At 43.9% G+C, this 16,244-nt stretch overlaps 1 protein-coding gene across 1 annotated transcript in view; it reads left to right on the forward strand.

Annotated features, from left to right (window-relative positions):
• Positions 1-16,244, forward strand: part of LOC118335903 (E3 ubiquitin-protein ligase RNF19A-like) — a 27,016-nt gene extending 10,772 nt beyond the window's left edge. The window contains 10 exon segments of the mRNA XM_035672401.1: positions 4,403-5,020; positions 5,022-5,411; positions 9,852-10,057; positions 10,318-10,465; positions 11,166-11,328; positions 13,029-13,143; positions 13,458-13,619; positions 13,972-14,185; positions 14,290-14,433; positions 14,885-16,244. Coding sequence (XP_035528294.1) covers positions 4,686-5,020; positions 5,022-5,411; positions 9,852-10,057; positions 10,318-10,465; positions 11,166-11,328; positions 13,029-13,143; positions 13,458-13,619; positions 13,972-14,185; positions 14,290-14,433; positions 14,885-15,686 — 2,679 coding nt within the window. The 5' untranslated portion in view covers positions 4,403-4,685 and the 3' untranslated portion in view covers positions 15,687-16,244.

Raw genomic sequence — 16,244 nt, forward strand, 5'->3', positions numbered from 1 at the left:
TTTCATGCCTGATTTTAATATCTATTATCTACCTTATTATCTATCTATCATCTATTATCACAATATGGAAGTATGTAAAAAAGATTCATTTTTCTTTTCTTTCTAATCTTTTTTTCTATGTCATTAAAGAAAAAGCTGCTCTTAGTCAATTATAAGAATAAGACTTCAAACGCTTTCCCCCAACTCTGAGTGGTGTCGAGAAATGTGGTTTCGCAGATTGATTGTATTTTAATTATTATTTAATTTGACTTCTACACACCTTACACACAGTGTAGGTCTTGTCCATCGACCTCATAGAACCAAAATGCTGCCATATCTCAGCTTTTAAAGAAGCTGGTGCAGGCCGTATAGGTTTGTCGCTCGCAGCCATTTTGTCGGCACTAAACTTTGGATGTAAACAACTCGCACATGTGTTCTGCATCGAGACGGAATCGTTCTAGAGAGAATCGTGATGTATCGAAGAATCGATAATTTTTCCCACCCCTAGTGTTTACATGTATGTCACAACATAACAAGACAGGGATTGAAAATGTGCAAAACATTGACTGTTGTGTGTGTGTCTGTGAGAGAGACGTCATTCCTGAATCCCATTCCTCCTTCCATATGTGCAGGAGATACTCAGGCCAGCCCTGCCCACCACATCACAGTTTCCTGTTTTCAGTTCTGGCTCGAAGCAAGAGGAGTCAGAGCTGTGGAACAGGGAGGGGATCACTGTCTCTGGCTGTGAGTGAGGGAGAGAGAGAAGGAGAGAGAGGAGAGAGAGAAGGGGGTGTTGTGGGGAGAGAGAGCAGCAGAGAAGTGTGGTGCTGCTAGTGTCAGTGGTTTGGTTGCAGCTGTAGAGCTGCTGTGCTCAGTGCTGAGTGCTACTTTTGATCTTTTGCTACAGCGGTGCAGATTGACAGATTGTGGAGGTTCTGCTTTACTGCAGTTGCAGTAAGTGCTTATTAAGTATGCACATGTACACTATGCGTGAGAGAGCATGCTCTGTTGGCTCCTCCAGCTCATAGTTTATGGGTGTGTGTGTGTGTGTCCCTTGGCACTATTCTGTGTGCGTTTGCGCAGCGTGGTTCATTGCCAAGGTGTAACCAAAGACGCAGATAAACACACACATACACATTCAGGGATGGACACCCAGTGAGCAAGCTGGACCTCAGTAGCAACCCTCTCCTAAAATAACAGACATTCTTTCTCCACCTCCTTCATCACCACTCCCAGAAATACAAAGCACAACACAGATGTAGAGTCACAGCAGCGGTGAGGCAAACTGTGGGGCAAACCTATGGTTTAACCTGGTTAATCATTCCCAGGACACTTAGCAAGTTTCAGCCAGGTTTGAGTCTTGTTCTTTGGCCTAAATGAGGTTGATCTTTGCTAAAATGCAGATTTACACTGCTTTGTTGGTTTGTTGAGGTTGTGGCCTCTGAACACGATCTGTAGGTATTGGCTCATGTTGATATCCTCAGAAGCTGTACACATCTCAAGAAGTGGGTTGTCTAAGAGAAGGAATTACTTACTCAGACCAATTTGATCTGATAATATAGGGCTGACTAAAATGAAAATACAGCAAAAGGAAACTGTGTCAAGATTACATGGATTGTTGAAAAGCCTCAGTTGATTATACTCCCATGTAGCATGGGAGTTGACTTATCGCAAATGAGGGAATGGTGATGCAGTCAGTAATATGTTACCATACGTGATTTGGTACATTTTGAGCAGTCAATGCAAAAAGGTGTGTGCCTTTTTATATTAACACGACACAATAGTCCTAACCCCCAAAATCTGGTATTGGTCGGGCTGTAGCTTCTTTTTCCTCTGCAGCTGTGCACTGTAGTTTACACAGTCTCCCTCTGTCTCCCTCTCTTTGGCTCTTTGTTTCTCTCACCCTCTCAAATGTGCAAAATTCTGAAGTGGACCGAACAGTCATCAGATTGGCTCAGAAGCCATCTGTCCTGATATTATGATTTTGTGGACTGACACACAAACACAGTCAGACATGGAGATTACAGAGAAGTATTTATGTTTTGTCATACAGGAAATTGTGAAATTACCAGATGTACCCAACACAGTTCTGCCGAAATTCAGATGCAAGAGCATCCATTCTCAGGATTTGTAAGGAATACAATATGAATCTAGGTCTTTATTACTGTAATCTGTTACCTAACTCTTCAGCTGTAACACAATGTAACACACTGTTTTATTGAAGTTTATCTATATATCAGATTAAAAACAGGAAGATAGCAGAAAGCAACTCTTTTCTATGTAAAGATGTCACAATGTTACGATGATATGCAAGGTAAAATGACTGAATTTGTCTCTGCAGTCTGGTGATGAGTTATAGCGATATTACGGCTGTTAGTGGTTAAACAGAGGGAAACTAGCACTTTGACAGAAACTAGCACTTTGACAGAAACTAGCACTTTGACAGACGCATTTGTCCCCACGGATGAGCTAACCAGTTACATGGGAGCCACAGCATTGTTCATTGTTGGGCAGACTCAAATCAAAGTTACTGGTTGTTTAACTTAATATGATCCACTTGTGCAAACTGCCTTCGCAGCTGTGAGTTAGAGTAGTCAGCATCTGAATTGCAGCTGCGTCAGAAACCGGTCTACCAAAGCGAACCCTTGCTCTACTTTGTCGTGTTGTTATCTCACACTTCCTCCTGTTTGCCATTATCAGCAGAGGACGGTGTGGGCCCAGGCCTTGTCACTGTTGATCGCACAGACAGAGCGCTGCCTCTCTGCGTCAGTACTGTCCAAGGTTGTCAACCTTCTGTCCTCTCTTCTCCGCTCTGTGACTGATCAGCTATGCAAACTTGCACTCTGCCACTTGTGATACTGACGGAGCAAAACGTTAGGAACCGTCTAAAACTGGAATACTGCAGTGTTTATTTAATAAGCTCGGTAGTGGAAGGCCTCACTCAGGGAATTAAATGCATGAAATCAGCAATGCAGACATTAGCGTGGCATGATGTTTACTGTAAATCTCTTATTGTGGAAACCTGTCACAGTGGGATCACTATTTATGAAGACAGTTGTTCATCAAATCACAGTTCAGATTAGTCTTAATGCTTTTAACAACATGTTGATAATAACCTGTACCACCAAATGAACTTTAATTTACAGTACTAACATCACTGAAGAGTATATTGTTCTTCACATTCCCTGTTCATCGTTCGGGAATGTTAGTCACATCCGTATATAGACAGGAAAGACTGCAGACGGAAAAGACTTTGAGAAAATAATCTAAACTCATAGTCCACTAACCAACGTCACTCGTGTCAGTAGATCAAGACCATCAGTTTCACTTTTAAAAAGAAAAGACATAGAAATTCTTTTGCTTTTTTACTGCGTTTATACTCAGAATTTTAAAAAAAAGTTTTATTTGATAAAGAAAAATCCTTGTCATTTATGATTTGTCTTCAATTTTCACTTTGTTAAATGAATCTTGAGAAAATCATATCATGAGCCCTGTATCGTGAACTGCATTGAATGTTAAATTAAATGCATCATTTCATCCCTAATGGACATACAATTGTGAGCTGCGATGCACAGTCCTGTCAGAGACTTCCTGCTGTTCCACTGGTTGACAGTGTGCGGTCATGACTTCAAAAGAAAGGAAGCAAAGGGCCAGCACAGGCGGGGAAGAAGGAAACTCAAAACTATAAAATATGAATGTATGACGGTCTCAAATGTAAAGCTTTACAGTTGTTATATGAGAAATAACATGCATTCATTTGACATTTATGACTTTAAACACACCCTACGTTGTTTGTTTAAATGTGTGTAGTATTCACTCTGCTACATAGCTTAGGAAGCCTTATGGAGAGAAGAGCGTGCTTAAATCAGTGTTCCTGTCATATTTGTGGGGGCTTTTGGACACGCACATGCATCTCTTGAAGAGTAATACACATTATTAACTCCACTAAACACACACACATAAAATACTCCTGACAGAATGGTGTACCTACTGGCTGCCTGCAGCTGAGAAAATTATTAAACTCCTTTCCCCTCCTCCTCCTCCTCCTCTCCTTCCCTCCATATGTTTAGAGAAGGCCATACCATGAACCAAACCGTCAAATGCAATGAATAATGTTCCTTCTCTTTCAGAACTGCAGAACGTGATGTGATTTATCGTCTTAGGTTCACTTCGGTGGAAAAAAATAATAAAGCTGCTGCTGTCCAAAAATGTTGATTTAGTTTTTTATTTTGAACACTTTGAGGGACTGCTTTGAGCTTTTATAATCTCTGCATGCCTAAATAAAAAATGTTTCATTGCAATCTCATGGTGGTTCGTAAAATGTCATATTATTAAATCTCTTCTTTCTTCTCTCTCCCCCCCCTACTCTTTTACTCTTTCTCTTCCCTTCTCTTGCCCCTTTCCACAATTTTGCTCTCTCCAGGTTCTGTTGCATCAGTTTCGCCGCAGGTGACCCCCACCCCTTCGCCAAAATCCGGCTATTAGATGTGACCACGAGGTTGATCAGGAGAAGCCACCATGTCTTAAACACAGACGGGCCCTCCGGAGCCCTGTCCCCCCACCCTGGACCACCCTCCCCTTCCCCCATCCACCACCTTACCCCTTCTCCCAGCCCCATCCCACTCCCAGACCTCCCTGCACATGTGAGGGACAGGCTACCCAGCCCTGGCTCCCCACTGGCACACCCCTCCCCTCCCTCCGGAGAGATGAGCCTGCAGAAGCACCAGCAGTTGGGTGGTGGTAGCGGTGGGGTGATGGGCTCTGACCGGGACCTGCAGTCCACTGCTTCCTCCATCTCTCTGCCCTCTGTGAAGAAGGCCCCCAAGAAGAGACGCCTGTCCCTCGCCTCTCTGTTCAGACGGCGAGGTCGGGAGTCCAAATCGGGGCGCCAAAGGTCCAGAGAGCTCCAGCACACTGGACCTGGAGGGCTCGGAGGGGTGGACGGCATCGCCAGCATCGAGAGCATCCACTCTGAGATGTGTAACGACAAGAACTCTGCCTTCTTCTCTGTGGCCGCGACCGGAGCTGCCTCTGCTGCTGCTCGCTTGCTGCGCTGCTCCACCTCAGAATGCCTCAGGGCCTTCTTCCTCTACCTCCTCCTCCTCCTCCACCTCCAAGGTGGGGGGTGGGGTGGGGGCAGAGCTACTGGAGTGCCCGCTGTGCCTTCTGCGCCACTCCAGGGAGAGCTTCCCTGACATCATGACCTGTCACCACCGCTCCTGCATCGATTGCCTGCGCCAGTACCTGCGCATTGAGATCTCAGAGTCGCGCGTCAACATCAGCTGCCCTGAGTGCGCAGAGCGCTTTAACCCACACGACATCCGCATGATCCTGGGTGACCGGGCGCTCATGGACAAATACGAGGAGTTCATGTTGAGGAGGTGGCTTGTGGCTGACCCTGACTGCCGCTGGTGCCCTGCACCGGACTGCGGGTAAGAAGTGATTTTAAATACATGGCGCATGAACACAGCAAAAATGACATACACTGTCAGCTCACACTGATCCTGTCATATAAGCCAAGAAAATAAATAAATATTACAATATTACACATTATATAGAGTTTTTTCTCTAAAATGTGTTTTCTACCAGATGTGTGCCTGCATATTCAGTTTGAGAATCTGAATGTGATGTGTGACAGAGAATTGGGTACGTGTTTCCTTAGGGAACTGTTTTTGATAGAAACAATATAAGGTCAAGTGTGTCCCATTGGAGGTGAAAATGAAAATGTGAAAATACAGCAGGCGTAGAATGACTCAGTCAAAGTATAAAGTTAGAGAGAGAAAGAGAGAGACCTTGTCTAACAACTTAGCCAAAGGTATAATGTGTATCTTAGCGAGTGTTTGCCAAAGACATCCAGTCCATTTTTTACTTACATTTTCCTCCAACAACCGAGTCACCCATCTCCAGGTCATAAAATAATTAGATGCTCTGAGTCTTCAATAAAGCATGTTCTGTTGAAGTGATCGGAACGTTTCCACTTACACGTGTACTGTTGTGAGTGCTTAATGAATAATTACCATATAACTGCAGTACTTATTGTTGTTGCTATTGGGTTAATGGTAAAACGTGCACCCCTCCCAGTGTGAAGGGGCAGTAAAAAAGAATATTAACATTTAAAACCATTATCTAACAGCAAAAGGCTAAAACAAACAGCTGCAAGAATATAGCCATCTATGGCTGTCTGATGGTTCTCATTTTTACAGTTATGATATTCTCATAATTTAGCTGTGATGGTGGAAACTGATCATTGACCTGACTCATTATGTGTGTGTATTCCTTGTACTGTCATTTGCTATTGTACATCAGTCTGAAAACTCGAGAAATGACGAGAGGACAAAAAGGACAGGAGCAAAAGAAGCAACTTGCCCTGCAGACCCCAGAAAGAGAACCATTGTCATTTCAACAGTTTCTGCCAAAGACCCTGCAGTGACTTTATGATTTATGTACTGACAATTAATGACAACAACCTTTGAGTTTGATGTCCATTAGTTTGAAGGTGCACTAAATATTTGCGTGGCCGTGGCCATGATCTGACAGATAATTTCTGCCTGTCTAACTCGCAGCATGCCCCACTAACAGTAATCCAGTTGTGCTGGGCTGTTTTGCTGTCTAATCCCCTTCCTGAGTGATGGCTCGTTGGCTGGCTTCCACCCATTCCCCCACCCTGTCACTGCACTGTGTCTTTGAAGAGGCCCTGCAGGGTCAAATGGTGACTCAGACCAACTGACAAATCAAATCAGCACCTCATTTAAATGGAGCTGAGTGGACGTCTGTCTAAAGTGCCTTAACTGCTTGCTTTTCATAACCCAAAAAAGTAGGCAGGAGTCCAGATTTTCCATTTATTGAAAATTGAATTGAAACATTGTTTTCTCTGTCAGGCTGACTGTGTTATGGAAAAATGAGAGGATGCATACATTATCTTTATGATGGAAAATTGGCCTGTGTTTTTTTTTAATGATAAAAGTAGAAATCATTGCAACATTTTGGAAATGCCATACGCATGGAAGAATAAACCATTGAGATCTAGTGACAGTCGTGATCCAGGGACGAAGGGTCACGAACACAGGCACACGTTGCTGAAAAGGTTTATTATTTGGGAGAACCACTGTCAGGTTGCCTTCATGAACCAGTTTCTGTCATGTTAAAAAAAAGCTCTCCTTCTCTTTGCTTGCTCTTTCTCTCGCGGCCATTTCCTTTTCTTCCAGGAATTGTTTAAGGTCAGGTGGCTACAAAGCCCCCACACCCCTATCCCATCGCACTATCTTGTGGTACTGTTTGTACCACATTCTGAAGCCATAGTAACCTTGAATACTTGGGCCGCTGCATGTTTTGTTTTGTGGGATGTCCTGTTTTGTAACCTTGCCCAGAATAGTAGCAAATATATTTTGAGGGTAAAAATGTGGGAGGCATGACGTGTTGTATTGTGCTTTGAGAAATGTTGAAATAGCTGTAGCATAAAACAAGGTTAGACTGTTTAGATTTCCTGCTCTTCTTGGAGCTAAAAAGCAGCAGGTCCATCCTACGTACGTCCTAAACATCCCAATCATTTAGCCTGAATTTTGAGATATTACAGCATAGCCAGGATATATTTCATGTATACATACTGATATTATATTGATGTTGGTCTTCTCTAGTCCTGCCACAGTATCTGTTTGTCCATGGTGGGCCCTGACACCAAGCCAACAGCTGGACATGAGATTGCATTTGACCTTCATTAAACCTTGTGGCTGACTTTTGGCTGTAGTTTTTGTGCGTGTCCATCACCGCTGCTACTACTTCACCCTTATCAGTGGTCGTACCAGTTGAGTGTGTTGAATTGATGGCAGCAATCAGTGAAACAGAGCCCAGCCTTTTTTCTTTTCTTTTCTTCCAAGCAAAAGACCAATGCCAAAGCAAAAGCAGCAACTTGTCAGACATATTCTCAGTTTGTATACAGATCATTGAACAGCTGTTTCCTCACACACAGAATGTATGCATATGTATGCGGTGAGCTGGCTGTAACTTGTTCAGCCAGTCTTAGTTGGTACTACTTCTTTGAGTTCAGCTTTTTGTCTCTAGAAGAGTCCTTCCTTCCTCTCTCATGTCCATGTTTGTCAGACAGCAAATGTGTATGTCTTGTGCTGAGAGACTACGTTTTATTTTTGCAGCCCCAGAGCAGTTCAGAGGAAACTACAGTGTCCTTCCATTTTATTTTTTCCATTTCTCTGCAGCTTGTCTCTGTCCTTTTCCTCTTGCTTGTTTGTCTTTCCTGCAGCTCAGAGGCTTTGGCCAACATCACACAGTTTATTACTCAGTTTGTTACATGCATTGTTTCAGAGAAGTTTGGGAAATGCACAGAAGGCACATTTAAACCAACGACCTCCTCCGGGAAACAATAGCTTTAGCCTGCTGTAATTTGGCCCACATAATCATGTGCACCTTGTACAGAGATTAGAGAGGTTCCCATCCATCCAGCCAAATGAATCATGAGATGGAGCAAACCAAAAAGCCTTCACACTTTCACCATTTATTAACATACTGCTGTTTAGATTTCCTAACCCTGCAGTAGCTGTATTAATCTGACATTATTAAATAGAATACAGTGTTATCATTGGTTGTTTATTGGTTTATCTGTGTATTGTCACTGCTGTAGTCAGATATAAACATGTTTGAGTACATTCTCTGGTAGTGAAGGTATGTAGCTGTGTAGAAAGAGGACTGGTTACTGTTGTGACATTAAGAGGTTTTAAAAAAGTATAAAATGGCTATTCAGAGGAAGTAGTGATACAGAAACTGCCGTGATCATCTGATGTTCTGTTACGTCAGCTTCATAATAAACACCGACCACAGTGCTAAAGCCGTGGTCTTCTTTCCCCTAATATCTCTCCAGTCCTGTCCAGTCTTTAGCCTGCGTAGTGTTTAGTGCTGGTAGTTTACCGAGACGAATTTTAAATAAGACTGACACGTCTCTGTGACTCTTCACCGTCTCTCTGCATTCGAGACGCAGCCCTCAGTAGAGTAAACGGATCCACAGCGGAGGAAGTCTCCCAGGCTCTCCACAGCTCTGTGATTGAAACTTAATCTTTGGGTCAGTCACAGAGGGGCTGGGAGGCTGCTGCTACAGTCAGATACAACAACGTCACACACTCCAGGGTTTCCCCTCAGGAAATCCAGCCAGCCAGTCATCTTTGAACAGATGAACTTTTCTTATTTATGAACACTGTCTCTTTGTCAGCGCTTGCTGCTTTTGTCTCCTGTCTGTTAGCTGAAAGTGTCACACATCTCAACTGTCATGTAAATACACATGCTACTAGGGGACTAGTCAGACTGACAACAGCTGTAGATTCTGCTTCAGATGCTGCTAAATACAAAATAAGTACACAAAAATGTCCCACCCAGATTAACATCATACTTGTCATGTTATTTATTAGCTAGCTTATTTACCAACTTATGGCATTTCCTGTGCAAAATAGCCCCGCTGCCCTTTTCTCCTCTTGTGGTCTCCAAGTAAAAAGATATCGTCTCTTGTGAGATTAGCAGTCAGGTCAGCAGCCTTTGGATGGAGGGAGACAAAGTCATTGTTTACCATGTTATAATTTCACTAATATGAAATTACAATCAAATACAATATATGAGGATGGATTAAGCTGGTGCCAACAACCAGCTGCATTGGTATAACTGTTAATAGAATGAATACAGTTCTGCATCACATCTTCTCAAATGTCAGCTCTTTTTGTCATCTGCAGTTTTATTTTATACGCATCACATTTACTTACATGTGCTTCCTTTTGCTTTGCTTGTATTCATCACTGTTGCTGCTCTGTTTTTCCTCTGACCTTGGAACATTTAATTGAATCTTTTGTCTGATATCCTTTATGTTTGTCTTCTACCAGGTACGCGGTGATCGCCTTTGGGTGTGCCAGCTGTCCTAAGATCACATGCGGCAGGGAGGGCTGCGGCACAGAGTTCTGTTACCACTGTAAGCAGCTGTGGCATCCCAACCAGACCTGTGACGCAGCACGACAGCAGAGGGCCCAGAGCCTCCGCCTGAGGACGGTCCGCTCGTCCTCCCTCAGCTACAGCCAAGAGAGTGGAGCTGGCAGGTGAGCTTGGTGAACACACACACACACACCACACACACACACACACCACACACACACACACACACACACACCCACACACCAAACACACCACACACACAACACAACACACACACACACACTCTTTTTCTCACCTTAATGAAATGATGATATTACCTGAATGACCAGGCCTAGGTTTGTTGATAGCAGTAGTACAACTAGTCAGCAGATCTGTATTATGCACAGTGAAATCATATTCTCTTTCCATCTTTCTTCCTTTCAGCTGATGACATTAAGCCATGTCCGCGCTGTGCTGCCTACATCATCAAAATGAACGACGGCAGCTGTAACCACATGACCTGCGCTGTCTGCGGCTGTGAGTTCTGCTGGCTCTGCATGAAGGAGATCTCAGACCTGCACTACCTGAGGTCAGTTGGTCAACACGCATACGCAGATCTTCACACACACAGACGCATAAAGTCACCAACATAATTGTATAAACAAATCACTATTTAAATGTTCTCGTCAGCATCACTGTAACTGTGATTAGTTCATGTCCAGGTCAATAAAAACAGTTATATTTGCTGTTGTGAAATCGTGTATTGGTCTACTTGTAGTAGTAGTTGAAACGGTGTGGTGGAAGTTTTGTTGCCTGAGTAGTGGGTAAGATTAGGAACCTATCTAACTTGTTTGGTTGTTCTGCCTCTCAAAGTTTCTGATCTAAATTTAAAATTGAGTTTTTTTGGAACAGCCATGAAGCTGAGGGTCCTTTTCTCTCAGTTGTGTGGCTAAGGATGAACAAGATGAAGACCTATTACAGTATCAACAGAATGTATGAAAAATGTGAAAATATATTTGTGCCCGCAGGCTCTTAAAAGGTCTTAAATTCAACAATGTGAATTTTAGGCCTCAATGTGATTTTCATTCTCACTTTTAAATGCGTTTTGGGGAAAAATTTGTATTCATCAACACCTTCAGAACAAAACTGACATGGAACCAAAACCAAATTTTCTACACACACTTTTTTAGCTAATATGGATGTAAAATAGGCCTTAAATTGCATTGGTTTTTTGAAATTTTGATTGTCTTCATTGACCCTGTAATCTTTCCCCTCTACCTCTCTCTCAGCCCGTCAGGCTGTACTTTCTGGGGAAAGAAGCCATGGAGCAGGAAGAAGAAGATTCTTTGGCAGCTGGGAACACTTGTGGGTGCCCCTGTCGGCATCGCACTCATCGCCGGCATAGCTATCCCCGCTATGATTATTGGCATCCCTGTATATGTGGGAAGAAAGGTGAGGCTTTCCTGCTTACAGTTTTCACTGCATGGATGAGGCAGAACGTTCAAACACCGGACTGTATGGATTATTATAAAGTTATAGGGTTTGATTCTCGGTGTTCCATTTAATAGTTTTGAATAACTGCTCTGCTTTCCCACCCACAAACCATAACTCTAAAGCACTATCTTTTCAGTTGTAAACATTATCAGTGTTGCATAACTTTATAGTACATATCACTGTTATCAGTTGTGGAAGAAAACAAGCTGCATCAATCAGTAACTAACTAGTTGCATTGTCAAATTTAGCGCACACTGTTACATATTTTTCCCAGGCTCTTAGGTTATCTTAAGCCAGCTGAAGTCATTTGTCAGTAACCTGCCCGCTGTGTTTGTGTGTCTGTGTACAATCAGTGCTGTTTAGTATCATTCATCAGTCTCACTCTCACCAATAAGATTTTGACATTACAATGAAATGAAAGTATTCAGACTCTCCAGAATTCCCCTCTCGAGCCTGCCAAGAATGAGCCAGAGCCAGCAACCTTTTCTCCCCCGACAAAACCAGACCACATCCACAAGTGATCACATGACACTTGTGAAACATCAGAGCATGAATCACCTGCATTCCACATACACTTAGCTGTTCAGTATTGATGTTAAATCTCAATCTTGGTGACTCACTACATGAAGGCCAAGGACATTTACTTGCGGCTTGGTCATGTGTCAGCTGTACTTTGTCATTGTTGGCTGACTTATAAAGCAGAAATTTTATAATAATAGGAACAAGCAGTCTTTGTGGGAAGTAAGAGGGAATGCGTATTTGCAGATTTTGTTTCGTATATGTGTTTTTTTGGTTTGGAACAGCAACCGAATCAGTTCTTAGATCTTTATTTGCAAGAGTTTTTCAACATTAAAATTATTTTCATTTATTTTTTTTGTTATTATGTGGTCCTATTGATGGGCTTATTTGTAATTTCAGTCTTGTATAATACCCATTTTTCCAGTTTTTCTTCCAGCCATGCTCCTCAAGATATGTGACATTAAGATTTCTTCAACAATGACCTGCCATTGGCCCTGTTTCAGGGGCTTTTTCCAAATTCACAAACTCACAGTAGCTTTTTTTACTTCCTCTTAATAGTATTTAACCAATTGTAAAATGTAACAATTGATGTAGATAGCTAGCTAGTTAGATAGCGTTTTGCCAACATGTGCTGTCTTAAGATGTCATCATAGGGGAAAAAATATTGCTTACAGGACAGGAGAAAGCTGACTGAGGTTCTGGCCGAGGCTTGTTTAACTGTTCTTGGAGCACGGAGCAAAAAGTCTGGAAGGGTCAGAGGAATTCATGTTGCGAGAATGTCTGGCAATCAGCTCTTCATTCGTTTTTTGGGCTATAGCACTCTCTAACTATACGTGTGCACAGGTGTGAAAGAAAATGGGTTTTTAGGGTCTGTCGCAGCCGAACAGAAGCTCATACCGGCACCTCAGAGTTAATTACCAGCCAGCTCAAAGATAAAGGAAAATCAATAATGTTATCCCTGTGATATTAACCTATTACACAACCGAACAATGTTGAATTGGTAGCACTGTACGGTCTAGCATTCTTCTTCTTCATATGGTGTCTGGAGTCAGTTCTTATCTGGTTTTGATGCTAATTGTTAGACTCCTCAGTTTCCTCTGTCTGACTGTTTCTCCCATTGCTCCCCTTCTCTCTGTCAGATCCATAACCGCTATGAAGGCAAGGATATCTCCAACCACAAGAGGAACCTGGTGATCGCTGGTGGAGTGACTCTCTCTGTCATTGTGTCCCCAGTGGTGGCTGCAGTCACTGTCGGTCGGTCTCAACGTCTCCTACCTCCTTCCTCTCTGTGCCTCTGCTTTAATTCTCTGCATGCCTGGAGATCTTTATTGACATATCCTTGTTTGACTTTGCGAGCTTCAAGAATTTCTTTTGTTTAATCTTAGAGTTCATATTATGCAAAAGTTTGTTTTCAAAGTCAATTGGATTTCTCATGAGCTGTTACAGAAAGATGGGAAAGTTGAAGGAGATAACTGTTTTTCATTACTAGTGTGCGTCAGCAACAAGTGGCCTCCACTGCTGCTGTTTTGGTCTAACATGTCTCTATGTCTGTCTGTCTCCCCCCTCAGGCATTGGAGTTCCCATCATGCTGGCTTATGTGTACGGTGTGGTGCCCATCTCTCTGTGCCGTAGTGGAGGTTGTGGTGTCTCAGCTGGAAATGGGAAAGGAGTTCGCATTGAGTTTGACGATGAGAATGACATGAATGTTGGCAGTGGGGCAGCTGCCACCGGTAAGCTTCAGTGCCCCCACCCCGACACCCAGAAGTGACCCTTTGTGTTTTTGCCCAAGTCAGCAAACAACAGAATTTGCCTTTTGCTGACTCATATATTACTGAGTCCCTGTTGAAATGAATTCTGGTGCTAGTCTCACAGTGTTCTTTCACACTTTACTTTCACAGAAAAATGTGCTTTTTGTGCTTCTTCTGTGAGACCAGAAGCCCACTGCTTCTTGGAAAAATATTCTTAACGGTCCAGCATTGTGTCTATTTCTGTTTCATCAGACACTTTTGTTCCTGCAGGAGATTACATTTTCTCTCCCTTACTTTTATATTTTGAAATGTCATGATGGTATCTTCTATACAGATACTACATCAGTGGCAGACACCAGGAACAACCCCAGTATAGGTGAAGGCAGTGTCGGGGGACTAACGGGCAGCCTGAGTGCCAGCGGCAGCCACATGGACCGTCTGGGGGCCATCAGGGACAACCTGAGCGAGACGGCGTCCACCATGGCCCTAGCCGGAGCCAGCATCACCGGCAGCCTTTCTGGCAGTGCCATGGTCAATTACTTAAACAGGTACTGAAACAGCTACACATGGCCTTGGATTTAAATGTTGGTGCAGCTTTGGACTGCACGGTGCTTTGCCGCATTGTCTAAATCTCCCCCTCACATGTTGTCAGGCTGGAGGTGCAGGCCGATGTGCAGAAGGAGCGCTGCAGTCTGAGCGGCGAGTCTGGCACTGTCAGCCTGGGTACAATCAGCGACAACGCTAGCACCAAAGCAATGGCTGGATCCATTCTTAACGCCTACATGCCCCTCGACAGGTGAGCGTCTGTGTTGCTGGTGTCCTTCCAAAAATCACTAACATGAAACAGACTGCAGTGAAAGATCCATCAAATGCACACCTGCGGTGATGATGTACTGATGTTAGATATGACCCAGACTGTTGAAATGCTGCATTACTTTGTAGAAGAAGAACATAAAATCATTTATATTTTTAATAATAATAATTTAGAGATAAGATATCCATTGAGCATGTGTATTCTGTCTTTAATAAAGGGTGAGAGATCCAGTATTTGTTATAGAAACGTTTAGTATTAAGTGAAGTGACAACAGCTCATGCCTAATGATGCTTCTTAGAAGTCTTTGGAAGCTTATTGCTGAATCATACTCCACACAAAAGTCCACACACACTCCCACTTACAGTACTTACAATATTTCTCTTGAATGTCTTCCTTTTTTGTCTCATCCTTTCCCCTTCTTCCCGTGTTCCAGAGATGGGAACAGTATGGAGGTCCAGGTTGACATCGAATCCAAACCCGGTAAACTACGGCACCACAGCGGCAGCAGCAGCGTAGATGACGGCAGCCATGTCGGCCGCTGTGGCTGGACCTGCCCCTCCAACGGTTGCACCTCCTCAGAAGGCAAAGGAACCTCCACTAAATGGGCCAAAGAGGCATCCTGCTCCTCCTCCTCTAGCTCAGGGGGCAAAAAGAGCAAAGGCAAGCTGCGCAAGAAAGGCGGCGGCGGCACCAAGATCAACGAGACGCGGGAAGACATGGACGCTCAGCTGCTGGAGCAGCGCAGCACCAACTCCTCAGAGTTTGACTCCCCCTCGCTGAGCGGTAGCCTGCCGTCCGTGGCCGACTCTCACTCCAGCCACTTCTCCGAGTTCAGCTGCTCCGACCTGGAAAGCATGAAGACGTCCTGTAGCCACGGCTCCGGCGGAGGCGACTACCACACACGCTTCGCCACCGTCAGCCCCCTACCCGAGGTGGAGAACGACCGCCTGGAGACCTGCCCCGCTTCTTCTTCGTCCTCCTCCCAGGGGCAAGGAGCTGTGATCACTCCCCACTCCCCCACCTCCACCACCTCCTCCCTGGGTCACAGCGCAGAGCTCTCCCCTCTCTGCTTCATCACAGAGGAGAATGTCAACCTGGTGTGCCCCGCTGAGCTGGACTCTCACAGCAACACCAGAGAGCTGCTAAAAGAAACCAACAACAACAACCACCAACCACAGCACCCAACCCAAACCCAGCAGCAGCCCAAGAACTCCTGTATACAGACTGACATATAAAATCTCAATACCTTAAGTGCTGCACAGACGCTGTTTTTATTTAACATCTTTTCCTCCTCTAAACTAACAATCATAGCCTACAGTTTAACCTGCATTTTCTGTTCTTCCCCCTGTAAAGGGGATGTGTTATTTTGGGATTTCTGCCCTTCATAAAAAAGCAACCCTTGAGTAAAACAGAGATCTGTGTGTCCACTGACTGTCGGAGGGCTTGTTGGAAGTATTAAGAGGTTTCCACAGTGCAGCCATGTGAGAAAGGTTAAGGTTGTGAATGCTGGTGTTTCTCCCTGTGCGACCCGCAGACTGCTAACACTTTTTTGACAGTTCACTCACCCACCACTTGTAACAGAGACAGCCTTCATATTTAGTTGCTGTCCTTTTGATCTGTGTAGGTTCAAATAAAACCACTGTGCCGGTTTTTGCTAGTATTTGATTTTGGCTCGACAATGCGGATGCAACACCATGCAGGAATCTTAATGTTACAGCTTTCCAGAAGTGAACTCAAACAGGGACCAGGCAATATGATTCACTAGTTCCTCTTTTTATCCCCCCCCCCCCCCC

Source organism: Morone saxatilis, unplaced genomic scaffold (assembly GCF_004916995.1).
Source record: "Morone saxatilis isolate NCDOM2014 unplaced genomic scaffold, NCSU_SB_2.0 Contig24, whole genome shotgun sequence".
NCBI lineage: Eukaryota > Metazoa > Chordata > Actinopteri > Moronidae > Morone > Morone saxatilis.